The sequence below is a fragment of the Chenopodium album genome, chromosome 4, assembly GCF_948465745.1.
Source record: "Chenopodium album chromosome 4, dcCheAlbu1.1, whole genome shotgun sequence".
Classification (NCBI taxonomy): domain Eukaryota; kingdom Viridiplantae; phylum Streptophyta; class Magnoliopsida; order Caryophyllales; family Amaranthaceae; genus Chenopodium; species Chenopodium album.
In genome coordinates, this window is record NC_137837.1 from 7,942,706 (window position 1) to 7,959,030 (window position 16,325).

Here is a 16,325-nt window from a genome sequence, read left to right on the forward strand (position 1 = left end):
CAATGGATGCAAGAAGGAAGAAGCTACTGCCACCCATGTGGATGCAAGAGGCACGATGACAAAGTGTCGAGGTTAGCCCTTTGAAGAAGCCTAACTTTTTTTCAAACACCTCATTGTACTAATAATACTATCCTGATTTGTTATGTCAGCATATTCGCGTGAAGTAACAAGGATTCCTTGGAGTAGAACCATTCCATTGAACAATATACAATTCAGAAGAGTTTTCAAAGGATGCCTTTATGATTTGGTAACTTTTCTTCCTACTATTTGCTGGTAATAATGTATTATACTGCTTTTTTCTGATCATGTTAAATTACTGTTCTGTCTGAAATTTTTACATCAGTATTTCTCATTTTCCAGCTACAAAATTTATCATGTAAGTATGCTATAAGGGTGTTAAATAGAAACACTTTTGCATTGGCCTATTTTTGTTTTGCTTTCTTTTTCTTTTGACTGAACACTCTTCTAAGAAGAATTATTGTCCGAAAGTTTTCATTAGATCAGGCTGTTCTGATTTCTGACATAGATTATCTGTAGTTGTTAGACTATAGTTATTAGGGACTAATTGTTAAAATCTGAAATGTAACTTTGTAAGTTATTCCTGTGTGCAGTTCATTCCTGCTAATATCTTCGGGACTTATAACATAGTAGCCCCCAAACCGAATCATTCAGGAACAATTCTTCTACGGAATCAGAGAGGGTATTCTCAGGAAGTGAAGTTCTGGAAGAGGGTTGACCGTGTTGCACTCAGTCATGGGTGGAGAGAATTTCAGATCAACAGCGATATAGATGAGGGAGACGAGTGTGAATTTGAAGTTATTGTTGGTGAAGGGAGAAAGATCAAGGAGATAATATTGCTGCAAGTTTATCCCACAAGTTCTTAGGCAAAAAAACAGGTCAATGATCGAGTATCTTTATGTACTCTAACATATGAATTAGATTTTAGTGTTATGTAAGATAAATTGCAAGACTACGGCTAGAATGGGATGTGGACCGACGATTTTAAACCTTGATATTTAAGGATTCTCATGAAATTCTCCTCTAATCAAACTAATGTTCTATTTCTGTTCTGTATACTGGAATTATATGTTGCATGACCCTCTTGTTGTAGCCTGCAGCTGCAGGGATGAGTGAAATCGCGCTACATTAGCAGTTTACTATGTATGTATCTTGGTAAGCTCGGTTGTTTAAGGCTATATTGATTTAGGCTGTACATAGTACTAATTTAGTATATCTCGAACATAACTTTGAACTTAAACCGAAAATTTTGATTTAGTTTCGAAATTCAGGTCATCATGACCTTAATGGTTTCTATATCCCTACCTTATAAAAAGTGGGAAGTTGTTCTTATGAATAGTGCACTGACCTTTTTACCCTTTAAAATGTTTATTTACCTTCTTACCCCTTTATAATCCCTACCCATTAATGAGTTTTGCGCTTTAATTTCTATCTCCTCAATCTTTATTCACCATCCCTGAGCAGAAGAAAACCCAGAGAAGATGAAGCACAATAGCTCAATGGAGGCTATATTTTTAATTTATTGCACAACATTTTACGTTATCAATCTGTCATAGGAAAATTAAAATAGTACTCCGTACTTAAAAATAATTTGCAATAATTATTCCCATAAACAATAATTGTAACTCAAGAATTGCTAGAGTTTGTAACTTTTTTTTTAGGAAACTGATAGTTCTTTTATAATTCCAACAATTTATATACTTGGTTTTCCTATTTCTCCTTCATCTTAATGTCTCCTTCACCTTTTAATAAAAAGGTTAGTATATTGTTCAATGCATTATTTCACAGGGCGACTAGCAAGAATTTGAAGTAATAACTACCACCTTGGCAACCAAGCTAATGTACGTTTAGATTGCATCAACATCCCTAACTAGACTTCGGGTTCTAAAGTGGGCTATTAAAGTCATTTCCTTTTCCTAGACTCTACTAGAACAACTTAGCAACAACATGAATAAGTACATAGTGTTTCTTCATACAAGAACACTGCCACATACAACATATTATGCTCAATGTTTGGTTGTAATTGTTGCTTTTGAACCTTTTGTTTGTAACATTTTCAAGGTTATAGTTTAAGAATATTATGCATTAGGTTAGATGCTTTAGTTGTTCCAATAAACCTTAAAACTATGGCCTAAATTCGTAAGGCTTTATTTAAAAAAAAAAAAACACTTATTTTAAACACATAATGTAAAACAGTAATCGTCCACAACTAAAGTAATTGTTGTTCCACCCAAACACTGCCAAGTTTTAGCTACACTTGTGATAATTACGTACACATATGATAAATGGATATTGTCATTCCCAAACACAAGCTGAAAAAAGCTAACTCGAAATGGCTAGCCATTCCGCGCGCAACGCGCGCGTTGGCTGCCCTAGTCTTGGAGAAAAGAAGAATGTGTTTTTTTTTTTTTTTTGGACAACAGGAAGAATGTAGTTTCAATGCTTGTTAATCAATAGTTATGAAAATTATTATTTTTCTTTATTTTCTTTTCTTTTTTGTTTTTTTCCTGGTTTTGTACTGCTGAATTGCTGATTTGCAAATATTGGCGTATTGCAACGATTAAAAAAAAACAACAATACATGTCTCATATCAATCAAAAATAAAATTCTTGAAATTTATAGCTATGTTTTTCTAGAGGCTATAAAATTACCAAAATTAATGTCAATACAAAATGTATTTCCATTTTCAACATATATCTATAATTTAGTCATGCAAGTGAAAATGTATCTTGTATGGTTAGATTTTGTCTTGATATTATGAAATATATTTAACTTGGGAGTGTTGGGAGATACTCAGAATTTTGTTTTTAATCATTAATAATTGCCATGTCAACTATCAAAAAATAAAAATATAGTCAACATTAACTAACTTCCCCCATATCACTATTTTATAAAATCTCCATTTGAATAAAACAGCTAATAATCAAATGAGTCATCATAGGCTAGTGAATCAGCAACATCATCAACCATTTCCCCCACCAACAACCCACCCAACAACCCGGCCCCAATACCCGCCGCAGCCCCTAGCCCGAATTTATTCTTTTTCGGTTTTTGCGTATAACCCGTTGGTGCTTGTCCTGCGTAACCATACCCTCCCGGAAACCCGTACCCATATCCCACATGAGGATTAGGGAACGGTTGGGGGGTATATTGGTGTTGATATCCATATCCGCATCCATATCCATACCCATGCCCGTAACCTTGTGGCGGGTATCCAGGTTGAGGTGCACCATGACAAGTGGCCCCACCTATATTTGGGCTTGGATATATAGAAGTAGGTTCAGATTTTGATGTGGGTCCAGGGTTTGGGGTAGTTCCATATCCTTGTATAATACTTGTACCCATCACCCCAGGACTTGGACCCACCGCGGGATACGCTATGACCGGATCATCCAATTTTCGTTCGACACTTTGACTATATTTTTTACCAAATTTAAACGAAAACTCTAATTGACCCTTAAATTTACCCGTGGGGGTTTGGACTTGGTATAACACATTCTTTTCTTGATCGATCATCTCATTATCGGATCTCTCATCTTCAACTTCGGACCCAAATGTATCAAATAGCTCCTTTAGAGGTACATATACCCGACCCACTTCCTTATCCCCAAGGGTCCGGTCCGACATAATTTGAAAAACCAAACCAAGCCGGTTCATTCGAGCGGCTGACTCATCAAATGTAAAATTCATTTCATGGTTCCATTTTGGGTTGGTCCCACCATCTTTGTCAACCGTAGTTCGTTGTATGGACCGTGGGTCCCCGGAAACGGAACCAATTACGTAGACATCCATCTTAGAAAATATATTTACATCCTTCAAATCCTTTGCATTGAGTAACTTCACCTCAATTGGTCGATGCTCCATTGTTATTTTTAATATTAGTAATTTTCTTCTAAATGAGATTTTCTTCCCCCTAATGTGGGGTTTGAGGAGGAGTTATTGGGGGAAAATCAAATAAACTTTGAGGAGAGAGAAATTGAAAGTGTAAGATGATTGTATAAAGGAGATAATTGTTGGATGAGAGGAAATTATGGCAATTTATGATGGAAAAACAATTAAACATCTAGGAAAGTGGTTGAGATTTTTGTAATAACAAAGTTTAAGTAGAAAGCCTACTTTAGAGGGTTCCAAATGAATTGGAGCCATTGTTAGTGTGATTCCCTTTAAAAAGATTTCACGCGTTTAAGGATAAAAATAATGTGTTACAAATCACTCGTAATAATTTGGCAATGATACTACCATATTAAGGAATAATAAAACGCGTTACTTTCTTTATACTTAAAATTCCTAGCTTATTGCTAATATATATGGAAAGGAGAAATAAAAAGTAACAGATCAAGATATTCTCCAATAACTAGATAAGAAATTTTGGATATATATCATATGTTTTCTTATTTGTGTTGCATATAATTTGTTGTGTTGCGCTCTAGTAGTTAGTATTTTATGCACTTTGTCAAACAAATGTTGAATGGTTTGCCAATTGACAACCTGTAGTTCAAAGTTATTGCAATTTTGGCCCAAGAATATATTCTTTGTAGATCAAATTTAAAAGCAAAACACCACATATTAATGCTAAATGATTTCGCATAAGTAATCTTTTCAGACTAAAACCAATTAATGGAAGTCGTCAGGTCAATTCTAATGCTAATTAACTAGTAATTCGAGTTGTTCGAACCCAAGCTCACGGATACTTAAAATTAACAATATTTAGTACGGAGTAACCTGTTGCCTGTTCTTACTTACGAAACGGGTCTACAAAGTAAAGTAATTTTGTGATGGGTCTATGCCTACTTCTGTTGCTTGTTCTTACTTCTAATGAAACAGGTCTGAAGAGCATAGAATTTTTGTTATGGGTCATGCTTACACGAATCCACGCACAGAATATGTGTAAACTGGACCAAAATATTTTTCGGAACATGCAAGTTTAAACTCAATCAACTGAAAAATTTTTAAAGACCGAAAGCACAAACATGCAGCCATGAGATGAAAAGGGAGAGGGAGAGAGAAAATGATCCACAGCCTCAAATCAGGTACACATTATATGTTCCCGTACCACGAGCTACACAAATATTCAAGCTCTCGAGTACAATTCAGCTGATATCAGTCCCCTTGACCCCATTCCTTTCTAGAGCCCCTCCCCTTCTACCCGAAACCAAACCCCTCACGAGTAACCACCCAAGCAACAATTTTGTACAACCAATTATGCCATTGCAGCTATTTGCTCTAATAACAGGGTTTCCTAGGCAGCCCATTTCGCACCCACTGGCCTCTCACTGGAGCTGAAATGTCTGTCCTTTACAATGCAACATATTCCGGTGAGTATCAGTCCTCCAGATGGAAAGGTGGGCCCTTGATGATGTGGTGGTCCAACGTAATTTTCAACATATATGCACCTTCATTTTCTCATAGAGGATGGTAGGGCACATAGCCTAACATGCTCTTAACGTTGGTCACCACATCATGGCACCTTGTCAAGAGGTTCATCATCTGCTGTGAGATGTCTCTGGTGGGCTGTGGACCCTGTGGTGGTACTTGATTTTCAACAGAAGTTTGTAGAGGAACTACCCTCGGATTATCATGCAAATTATTTCTCGGAGATAATTCAACTGTATCATGTAGGTGATTTATCGGAGGCCTAATAAAATGGGGAGGATGGGGAAGGAGAGGGGGTTGCAATGGATGTGAAGAAACTGTGAACCTTTGATTGTTACTAACATCCATAGCAATAGACGACGATGAAGAACCTTCATAAGATGACAACATCGAATTCCTAGACTCCATCTTTTGGCCTTCAAGACCTCCCCTATTATCAGTACTACCTTTGACCTCATCCATGTTAAATCTCACCCGGGCTGTTCTTGCACTGCTTCCGCCATTGTTAGGCACACCAGTCTCATCGCCTCCAGAAGGTTTCTTCAAGCAGGATTTCAGCTGCTGCACTGGCTGCTGTGGGGTTGCAGCGGTGATCACAGGTTTTGACTCTATTGTTGATGAATCCCGGTTTGCTGCAGACTCATTCTGCAAGTCTTCAGCCCTGCCGCTGCTTGGCTGCTGAGGTTCAGCTGCTGCAACAGGCTTCACTATGAGCTTCACGTTTGCAAACACAGATTTGCTTCCCGTAGCATAGCGTTGAGCAATACGTGCGTGTTCTTCATAGAGGAAAGCAACGCGACAGGTGTTTGTTTTGTAGAAGACCCGGCTGAGTGATGTGTCCATTGGGCCGAATCGGGCAAATCTTGCCTTCAACTCTACCAGGGAAGGGAGTGAGGAGCTAGATGGGTATTTCATAATGAGATAATGGGGCTCCACCACCTTAGGACGGTCCAATTTCTTTTGACGCTGTTCTGACTTTACGGATTTTACTTGCGGGCTTTGTGTGGCAGCTGCCTTAGCTTTTCCCTCAGCTCGCTGCAGCATCTCTGGGTTCTTTAGCAGGGCTCGCTTTTCAGAAATAGAGGATTTTGCTTCAGTTATTTTCTTGGCCTTCTTTGAAGCTTTTTCCTCCTGACGCTCAGATGGCATCCGTTTCCACCCTTTCCTGGGATCCTCATGTCTGGCAGAGAGCTTCTGCAGTTTTACAGAAAATGCAGCTTTACTGTTCTCAACTGAAGGTTTCTCAGTAGATTCAGATGCAGGGGTAGACTTGATGTCCCGACCCTCCCTGAGTTCAGATTCGGCAGCAGCTGAAGCACTGGAGCTCTTCAGAAAAACAGAGGAGCGAAACTTCAGGAAAAACTGTCGTGCAATTGCAGGCCCGTTTCTTTCCATACCATGAACAGGGTTCAGGGCAAGACCTCGCAAATCAGCCAACAACTGTGCAAGATCACCCTCATTGCCTCTAGCTTCTTCCGATGACGCAAACCCCACTTGTGACGGAACAGAATTAATTGCTTCATTGTCCTTCCTTCTCTGACTTACTTGAGAGTCCTCTCTGGATAAGGCAGCAATCTCAGTAGGCATCCCAGCAGACAAAACTGAATCTTTCTTCACTTTCCCTACGCTCCTTTGACCATCTATTTTCCTCACTTTCTTCATCTTCTTCTCTGGACGATCAGATTTCTCAGAGCTCATTTCGCCTACAGGGCGTTTAGCAGTTTTTTTCTTCTTTATCATGCCATCTCTCACAGCAAGTTGGCCAACATCAATAGAAGTAGGGCTACTGATGTGACTGTCTGAAACCTTAACATGCAGACTGCCTGAATCAGTTACCACCACACCACTAGACTCCAACTCTTGTGATGCAGATGGCACCATCACACCAATACCTGTAGAACAGAATATTAAATGTTAAAATGACACAGCAACAACATCATCCATTTCCCTGTAAGATAAGATTAAAAAATGAGTTCATTGCCTGTAGTTGAAGCATCTTTTGTGGTTCCAGCAAGAGCCAAAGCATCATCTGACACAGGTAAATCCCTTTTCTGGAGCACAAAAGCAGCTGCTGTTGCAGCTGAATCAGATGCTCCATCCTCATATGCAGAAGATGAAGAGGAGCTTGCATGACCTTGAGTGGTCTTAACTTTCCTCAAATTGCCAGCTTCATCTCTGCGCTTAAACAGGTATCTATCTTTTTTTGACAGCTCCTTTGTTTTTAAAGCTTTAGTGGAGCTCTTCCGACTACCAACAGTATCCGCCATGACTAAAGGGCCACTTAAAGGAGCTGGACAAAACACAAGACCAAACATCAGCTCCAACAGATTAAGTCAACAATTCAACAGATATTGACACAGCTAACAAACAGAAGCAGAATGTCTCTAGAGATCGATAAAAGATTCAACTATAAACAGAGAATACTAGGTATAAATATGGACATACTTCCTTACAGGAACATGTGACAGTATAAGATTAATCCCACATAAACATCGACAGGGACAGGTAAGACATAATCTTGAAAGAAATTAGCAGTGATTGCCAGTAGCCTAGTAGAAAAGTTGAAAGCAAGAAAGATTGAACTTATAACTTCTTAAAGCTAAAAGCTATGTTGAATCTCATATCAGGTCCCTCAGCAAAATCTAATGAGTAGTTTCAGAATTTATCTAATTACAGTTCTTATAAATCCTTCCACACAATATTCTTCCCCTCACTTGCATCACTTTAGTTGTACCACAAAGGATTTCAGATTTGAATCAAGTTAGCTACACCAAACACAATATTAGCCTTCCATCATCTTAGCTGTAACACAAAGGATATCAGACTTGCACCAAGCTAGTATAAAGGTATAAAATAAAAATCACTGATATCTGAAAATTCACCATCCACAAACCCCCAACTCTTCCACAAAGTATAAAGTACACAATAGTGTCGAGTGGAAATGACACCCAACATCCACCAAATCACCATAAACAGATCCAACCTATTTTTAAAGTACTTCAAATATAACAGAGTAAAGAGTGTTCATTGTTATAAAACAAATAAGCAAATCCAGAGCTTGTTTTTCAGACAATTATCATTGCAAAAGCCAAACCCAAATTGGGTGTTGTTTTCAGACAATTATCATTGCAAAAGCCAAACCGTTTTTTTTTTTTTTTTTTTTTTTTTTTTTTTTTTTTTTTTTTTTTTTTTTGGGGGGGGGGGGGGGGGGATTTGACTGAATACAAACATCTAGGTGAGAGTTTAACTGTTAAAATAGGTTGACATAAAGCTCAATTATCATTGCAAAAGCCAACCCCCTTTTTTTTGTGTGTGTGTTTGGGGGGGGGGGGGGGGGGGAGGGAGTGGGGGAGAGATATTTCGCTGAATACAACATCTTGGTGAGGTACTAAAATGTTTTGTTCAAATGTTAAAATAGGTTGACATAAAACTCGATTTCAATACTGTAGCTTAAGTACCACAAATTGTGAGCTGACTTAACCACAAAAAAGATGTTAAATCTGTATCTTGAGTCAACCAAACTCTCAGCTACTCAGTGTTATCTTTCTTATTGCTTTCAGCTATGCAGAATGCTATATGCAAGAAAAATTCTAGGTTGAATAAGGGGTAGTACATCAATAACTAGGCAGGAGTGCCTACTTCCATATCTGGCTCTCTGCTCTTTCTAAGTGTCGATTTTACAATAGAAGGTTCGGTAGACATGCCAGGTTAAACTAAGTGAAAATGCTACATTTATCAAATAGTCAAATATGATTCGCGCGGAAAAGGTAAGGGCAATACTATTAACCTTTCATACATTGGGTGTGCCCAAAATCAGGAAGTTACCATTATCAAAATTTTCTTTGAAGAGGTATAGCTTACATGAAAGAAGTGATTCAAAAGCGAGGAAATACCAGTTGTTTACAAATCTTAGGAGATTGCGACATCAAAAATTCAAAACCCAGCAATTAATGCTAATATCCTTTTTGTGGGGTAGGGGGTGAAAGGGAACTAAATGACACACAAAAGCATATGCAATTACATTACTTCCAATTGGACTGTCATAATAATACAAAAGGCATCAGCATTCTACAAGTCAAATCACAATTACAAAAAGGTAAAACTAAGATGTAAAGTTCGTAATTCATTAAAGGTGTCAATCTTTTGCAAAGCACACTGATAGGTAATAAAAAATCAAATGCCTGTGCATAAGATGATAAAAGTAGGTAACAAAAAGGTCAACGAGACAGAACAAGACTTTGGAGGGGTTCTAGTCCCAGCATATAGGGCATTCAAATGCTATCAACTGCTACAAACTAGCCCAATAACAGACAGGAAATAAATGATTTGACATTGGCACTTAATTTACTCTCAAGAGTAAAACAATGAAAAGGTGTCATCTTCTAGCAAAAACACAAATATTAAAGGCTATATGTCCATAAATGGTTCCACACACAATGCTTGAGTAACGCCAGCATGCACTTTATGACACAGTTAAATCTCCCAGCATTGTTGAAGGTCATGCTAAAGCAATTTAGGAGCTTCTTCTGTATTCAATGTAATATAACAAGAGCAAACTTACTAAAGGCCGGTCATAACAGCCGCCATTTGGCAAGCATTGAGGGGGAGAAGGGGTTCACCACTCACCAGTAAATAGTTACAAATACGCCAAAAAAAACTGACCCCAAAGTGTCAAGCCAACCAGCAAACATTCTCAGAGAACACCAAGAACACATTGATATCACTTCTTTAAATTGTTTACTATAAAAGATACTGAAAAAGTCTGCATCATATTATAAAATTACACACAGTTACCAGAAAGTTAAATTTACAAGCTAATGCATGATACTAAAATCCCTACTTCACCTTCAGAAAGATATCATTTCATATTTGGTAAAATAAAACTCAGAAATTACTTCACAAGAAAGAAGGCTGAAGGCAAAAATACCTCGAGATGGCACTTTATCCAATACTGGCAACTGGGAATTTCGTACTGGAGACTGACTAAAAGCTTGAGCATAAGTCTCATCAAACTCTTCAAATATAGATCTGCGATACGCAAGGGTAGTAGCTTTGTTTTTAATAAAATCAAGGCTTTTACTTTCTCCACTCATTGGTGCCACAGCCAACTGCTTTATGAACGAAAGAGCATCAAACGGCTGGAAACTGTCTCTTGCCTTCCGAATTTGACTCAGTGAATAAATAGCACCAGGTTCATAATCTACAACATCAACAGCCACATAACAAGGCACATTTGCTGGACGGAAGTTATTTGGATTCCGACAATAACAACTTAAACCTAGAGCACTCCTACGACTGGCCTCATCAATAGATTCCTCCACAGCCCTAACAAAATTCCTCGAAGCTGTCTGCTGCGATTTTTCTGCAAAATGAGGGTCATATGGAACAAGTTCCGTAGTATCAAACCACCCATAACTACTATCACCAAAGAATGCAACCAACAAATGTCCCTGCCTCCTTGTCCGTCGAACTGAAGAAGTAGCAAAAGCTTCATTAAACAGATGACCCGGCCACCACGGATGAGACTTCACCTTGCCCCAAACCATATCACCCATTTCAAACCCGGAATCCAAAACCAATCCACTTCTAATTTCATCATCCCCATCACTAACACTCACATCTTTACTCACCGAAGTCTGCAAATCACCGCGATTCTCTAACTTAAACTCATCATCCTTACTATCCCTCTCCGAATCCTCTTCGCCACGAACATCCTCCCGCTTCATTCCATGAACACCCACATTCCCAATACCATTTAAACTACGAGTAATCCCCCCGCCCTCATCTTCTCCATCTCTAGACACCATTCCCTGACCCTTAACCTCAATTTCTCCATCACCCTCCTCCCCATCATACCCCACTAAATTCCCAGAATCGCCATTCAAACGATAACCCGTATTCGTATCCGTATCCATTTCTGTATCCCCGCCCAAAACCCTAACTTCATCCATTTCCCATTCAGGCCTCTCTAAAACCCCCTTTTCATCAATTTCACTAATCCGGGCACCTAAATCTATCCCAGGAGAAACCCTAATTTCCGTATTCAAATGCGAATCACTAACCCCTTCATCAGAATTTCTTTCCAAATCGAAATCGTTGTTCATTACTGATACCATAGTATGTATAAATATATAAATATAAATACTATCAACTAACCTCTTATTCAACCAAAATCAATACAAAAAAAATTACAGAAATTGCTAAACAAACGCACCTTTAATCAATGCAGTAATACCAACATATCACGCGATAATTTGAGAAACTACAAAAATAAAGATTCAACAGCAAATGAAACTAATCTAAATAAGCTGAAATTTGAAGAAAAATGGAGTTTGGTGCAAAAAATTGAGTGATATAAAACTTGGAAATTGTGGGAGGAGAGAGAAAATGGGGGATTTTCTAGGGTATACAAGATTACATTACTGAGAGAAAGAGAGACTAGTTTCAGGTAATGGTTTGGTATTATCTAAGGGGTAATTTTGTAATTTCATGTCTTCGTATTGTTGCTAAGTGGCAATGCCACTCTACTTCATCACATTTTTCAAATCGACACCACTCTTCATTTTTTTGAAAAGTAATTTATTGACAAAAGGCAAAATTACAATTTCTTGGGTTATTACCAAAATTAGAGCTTTTCAAGGCCATTTTTTTTTTTTGGTTCACTCAATTCACCCTTTGCACTAATCCAGGTTTGAGAATTCATTTTGGTTCATTTTGGGTAGTTAGGTTCTAATCCTTTTCCAATTGTTGTTGAGGAGGATTAAACATGTTTACCAAGTACAACTTCAATCACCACTGCACCAACAACCAATTAATTACGGAGTATATGATTTGTCTTATTTTAACTTTGGGATAAAAAATTATAAAAAGAAAACATGAAAAACTAATAAACTTTTTGAGATGATAAAAAAGTTAGGCATATTCACTTCACCTTATTTTTGTTAAACTTAGGGCCTGTTCTCATTGACTGAATTGAACTGAACTGAGTTGAACTGAACTAAACTGAACTTATTAATTAGTGATTTATAACTACAGACTAGTGATCTTTGATTATTTATTATTATACATATGTGTATATACAAATATACATATTAAATTTAAGAAAAATATATTATTTATTGATTATTATTATTTATTGATTATTATTATTATGATTATTTATTGATTATTATTATTAATAATAATATTATTTAATTATCATCATCATCATCATCATCATTATTATTATTATTATTATAATTATCGTCGTTGTAATAAGAGCTTAGAATAATGAAATTTGGCTTTATATCATTACACATGAGCTGAACTGAACTGAATTTCAACGTATGAAACAGGCCCTTAAATTATTTTTGCCGAACTTAAATTATATTTACTAAACTGAAATTATTTTTGCTAAACTTAAATTATTTTTACCGAACTGAAATTATTTTTACATAACTCAACTTATTTTTACTGATTTTCTATTGTTTTTAAAGTTACTGATTTTTACTGAATTGAAATTATTTTTACTGAACTGAAAGTATTTTTATTGATGAACTTATTTTTTATGAGCTGAAATTTACTGAACTAAAATTATTTTTCTTGAATATTTTTTTAAAGGTAAAGTGAACAAGGCATTATTTTATTTTTAAAAGATCTTATTTTATTTTTTAGAAGATCATCCAAACTGCCAAAGATTGTATTTTTCTTGACAAATTTTCTTATTTTAAAATTATCTTTAATAATGGGTAACATGGATAATTTAGGGGGGCACTATCACTTCCACTCTACTCTAGAGAGCCTGTTATGTACATCCGGGTGTACCGTACACCCAAAGTCAGTTAACTCATTAAATCAACAATGAACAAATAATTATTTGCTCATTTGTTGATTAAATGTGCAAATGACCTGAATGTATGGTACACTCGGATGTACATAACAAATTGTACCATAAAGTTTATAGAAAACTAGTTTTGTGCCCCGTGCGATGCCCGGGTTGTTTATAGACTTTTAAGATAAAATTATATTATGATTCAATTTAATTGAAAATAGAATTCTAAATTAACTTTTTTTGCTACAAAATCTATCTATATTTATCCAACGTGGTACGACACTTGGTGCGTGAAAAATTAAAACGCTAAATGATGTTGTCTTGTGGCCTAATTATTAGTTTATTATTTGGTATTTTATCGAAAATAAAACTCTAAACTAACAATTTTATTCTAAACTAACTTTTTATCTTATGAAGTCTATCCAAATATATCCAAGGTGGTGCGACACTTGGCGAAAAGTTGGAATGTCAAGTGTCGCTATTTCGTGACCTGGCTAAAAGTTTAGCTTTATATATTAGTTATATGATTTAAACATACAAAGTGCTAAGTATTAGCAAGTTTTTTTGAAAAATATATTGCTTCCGTAAAATATATAGTTTCCTTGAATATTCATACCATTTTTTTTCTTCCTAAGAAAAAATACAAATTCTTAAATGAACCTGGTTCGCACTAATTTATTGTGGACCACTAATATTAGGGAAACTATGATTGTTTTATTAATTAAAAAAAAAATCACTATAATAAAAATTAGGTCACTATGTTAAAATAAAAGTTATTTTGGTAATATATAGGCTATAAGAGGTTAAATTTTTTAATGAAATATTTTATATACTGGTCAATATGAAAAATAAAGGTCACTATGTTAAAATTAGGGTTATAACGTTGTATTCAAGTTCACAATAATATTAAATGTAATACAAGTTTTAATAAAGGTTACTACCTTAAAAATATGGTTACTATGTTAAAAATAAGGGTCACTATGTTTAATATAACATCAATTGCGTATGTATAAATATCGGGTCCACAATAATATTATTGTAGACCAGGTCCACGCAAGTCTTTTTGAAGAAAAAATTCCTTTATATTTATACCATTCTTTCCTAAGGAAAAATTTCCCATGAATATAAAATTATAAAGTAATGAACGAATGGGCTATTCAAAAAAAAAAAAAAAAAGTAATGAACGAATGGTATGAATATAATTAAGGAAATTTTCCTTTTTTGCCATTCAATTTTACGTTTTTTTTCCCTATGTCGATGGACTATCTCTCGAGTATAGTGGCAAATCGCACATTGCATCCGCAAAGGCTAATGAACATTCTTGTCAAATATCGAATTTGATTGCGACGATACATAATCGAAAAAAATTAGAGAGAAGCTCTATTGTTAAGGTAGTTATGCAATTCAACAATGTTACGGCTAATAATGCAATTGCGACAAATTTATTGGCACGCACAGGTAGAGAACAAGGTTTGGATACGTTTAGCATTCAAATTTGGGGTGATTATGACACTAATCATCATAATGGTTCTCTAAATTGTGGTGTTATTATATATTGTGAAGGAAGGTTAACTCTTCAAATCATTGCCGAGGCTAATAATAGGATGATTATCGGCTATATATATAACACAATTCAATCAAAATATACCATTACAATAAGTCGTGCCATTGATAATATTCCAATTTCCCTGTTTTTTAATAAAGGGGAAATTTTCCAAATCCAAATTTGTGACCCACAATCAAGTAAAAGTAAAGTTGGATTTTGGGAAGCATGCATTTCTATTATGCAAAAATATCCTGCAAATATTTCTTTGATAACAAAAATATCTTGCTTAATCGAAATTGGAAGCAAATTACATTATAGTATGTTCAATAACCATAATTGATGGGAAGAATATACAATTATAAAAGATTTTGTTTAAGTCTTATTTTCCTAAATGATGCACTCGTTTCATTATCATTACAACAAAGAAATTTAATTCCTTTTTTCCATTTTATAAAATTTTTGGTAGTTTAACCGTCTAATTGTGTATGTATACTAGTAGTACTAAACACAATAGGTTGTTAAATTTAGTCAGTAAAAGTGCCTTTTTCCTTTTTGTGGATTGCTAAACACCGCCAACAAAAATGATCACCACCGCCAACATTTGGTGTGAATAGACAATCATACCCTTACTACTTCACCATCCCTTCATCCTTCCGGCAACCCACAACCTCTTCCAACCGGCGATCACAACCCTTTTTGACTGACGACCCACCACATCCCCTCTATGACAACCCACCACCTTCCCCGGTCGGCGTGAAGGTGGTGGTTTTTTATTTTTTATTTTTTTATTTTAGGTAACCGTGGTAACCGGAGCCCAAAACCGGTTACCGTGCGTGGTAATCGGAACCCAAAACCGGTTATCGTGAGTGCTAACCGGAACCCAAAACCGATTACCGTGCGTGGTAATCGGAACCCAAAACCGATTACCGTGCATGGTAACCGGAACCCAAAACCGGTTACCGTGAGTGGTAACCGGAACCCAAAACTGGTTACCGTGCGTGGTAACCGGTTTTGGGCTCCAGTTACCGTGCACCTTAATCGATTCTATGGTAACCGGAGCCCAAAACCGGTTACCATGCACGGTAACCGGTTTTGGGCTCCGGTTACCATGCACGATAACCGATTTTGGGCTCCGTTTACCATACACGGTAATTGATTTTGGGCTTTGGTTACCGCGATTGCCTGAAAATCTGAAATTTAAAAAAAAAAAAAAAAAGAGGGAAAGTGGTGGGTCGCTAGTGCGGTGGTGATCGTGCCGGTCAGTGTGGTGGGGGTGGTGGTGGTGTTAGTCGTCAATTAGGGTGGTGGTGTCAAGGTGTTAGTGATTGATGTCAAGAGGGAAGATGGTAGTGAAGTACTAAGGACATGATTGTCCATTCACACTAAATGTTGGCGGTTTTGATAATTTTGGATGGCGGTATTTAACACCCCCTTTTTTTTTCCTACAATGCCTACGCCTAAGAGTTCCGATGCTGAAGACGCAACATGTTGTAGCTGTATGTGTTGTTGCTGTCTTTGTGCTGTCTTTGTACTCGTTATAACCGTCGTCTGTGTCGTAACGGTTATTAAACTTGATGA

At 36.5% G+C, this 16,325-nt stretch overlaps 2 protein-coding genes across 2 annotated transcripts; both read right to left on the bottom strand.

Annotated features, from left to right (window-relative positions):
- Positions 1–2,814: 2,814 nt before the first annotated feature.
- On the bottom strand, positions 2,815–4,047 carry LOC145626572 (protein SRC2 homolog). Its single transcript, XM_081679029.1, has one exon. The coding sequence runs from the start codon at positions 3,880–3,882 to the stop codon at positions 2,935–2,937; it is 948 nt and encodes a 315-aa protein (XP_081535155.1). The 5' UTR covers positions 3,883–4,047; the 3' UTR covers positions 2,815–2,934.
- Positions 4,048–4,845: 798 nt separating this feature from the next.
- LOC145628808 (PWWP domain-containing protein 1-like) lies at positions 4,846–11,798 on the bottom strand. The gene is made up of 3 exons (XM_081681212.1): positions 10,319–11,798; positions 7,373–7,681; positions 4,846–7,283 (listed from the first exon to the last, which is right to left on the bottom strand). The coding sequence occupies exons 1-3, from the start codon at positions 11,505–11,507 to the stop codon at positions 5,422–5,424; spliced, it is 3,360 nt and encodes a 1,119-aa protein (XP_081537338.1). The 5' UTR covers positions 11,508–11,798; the 3' UTR covers positions 4,846–5,421.
- Between the last annotated feature and the right edge of the window lie 4,527 nt (positions 11,799–16,325).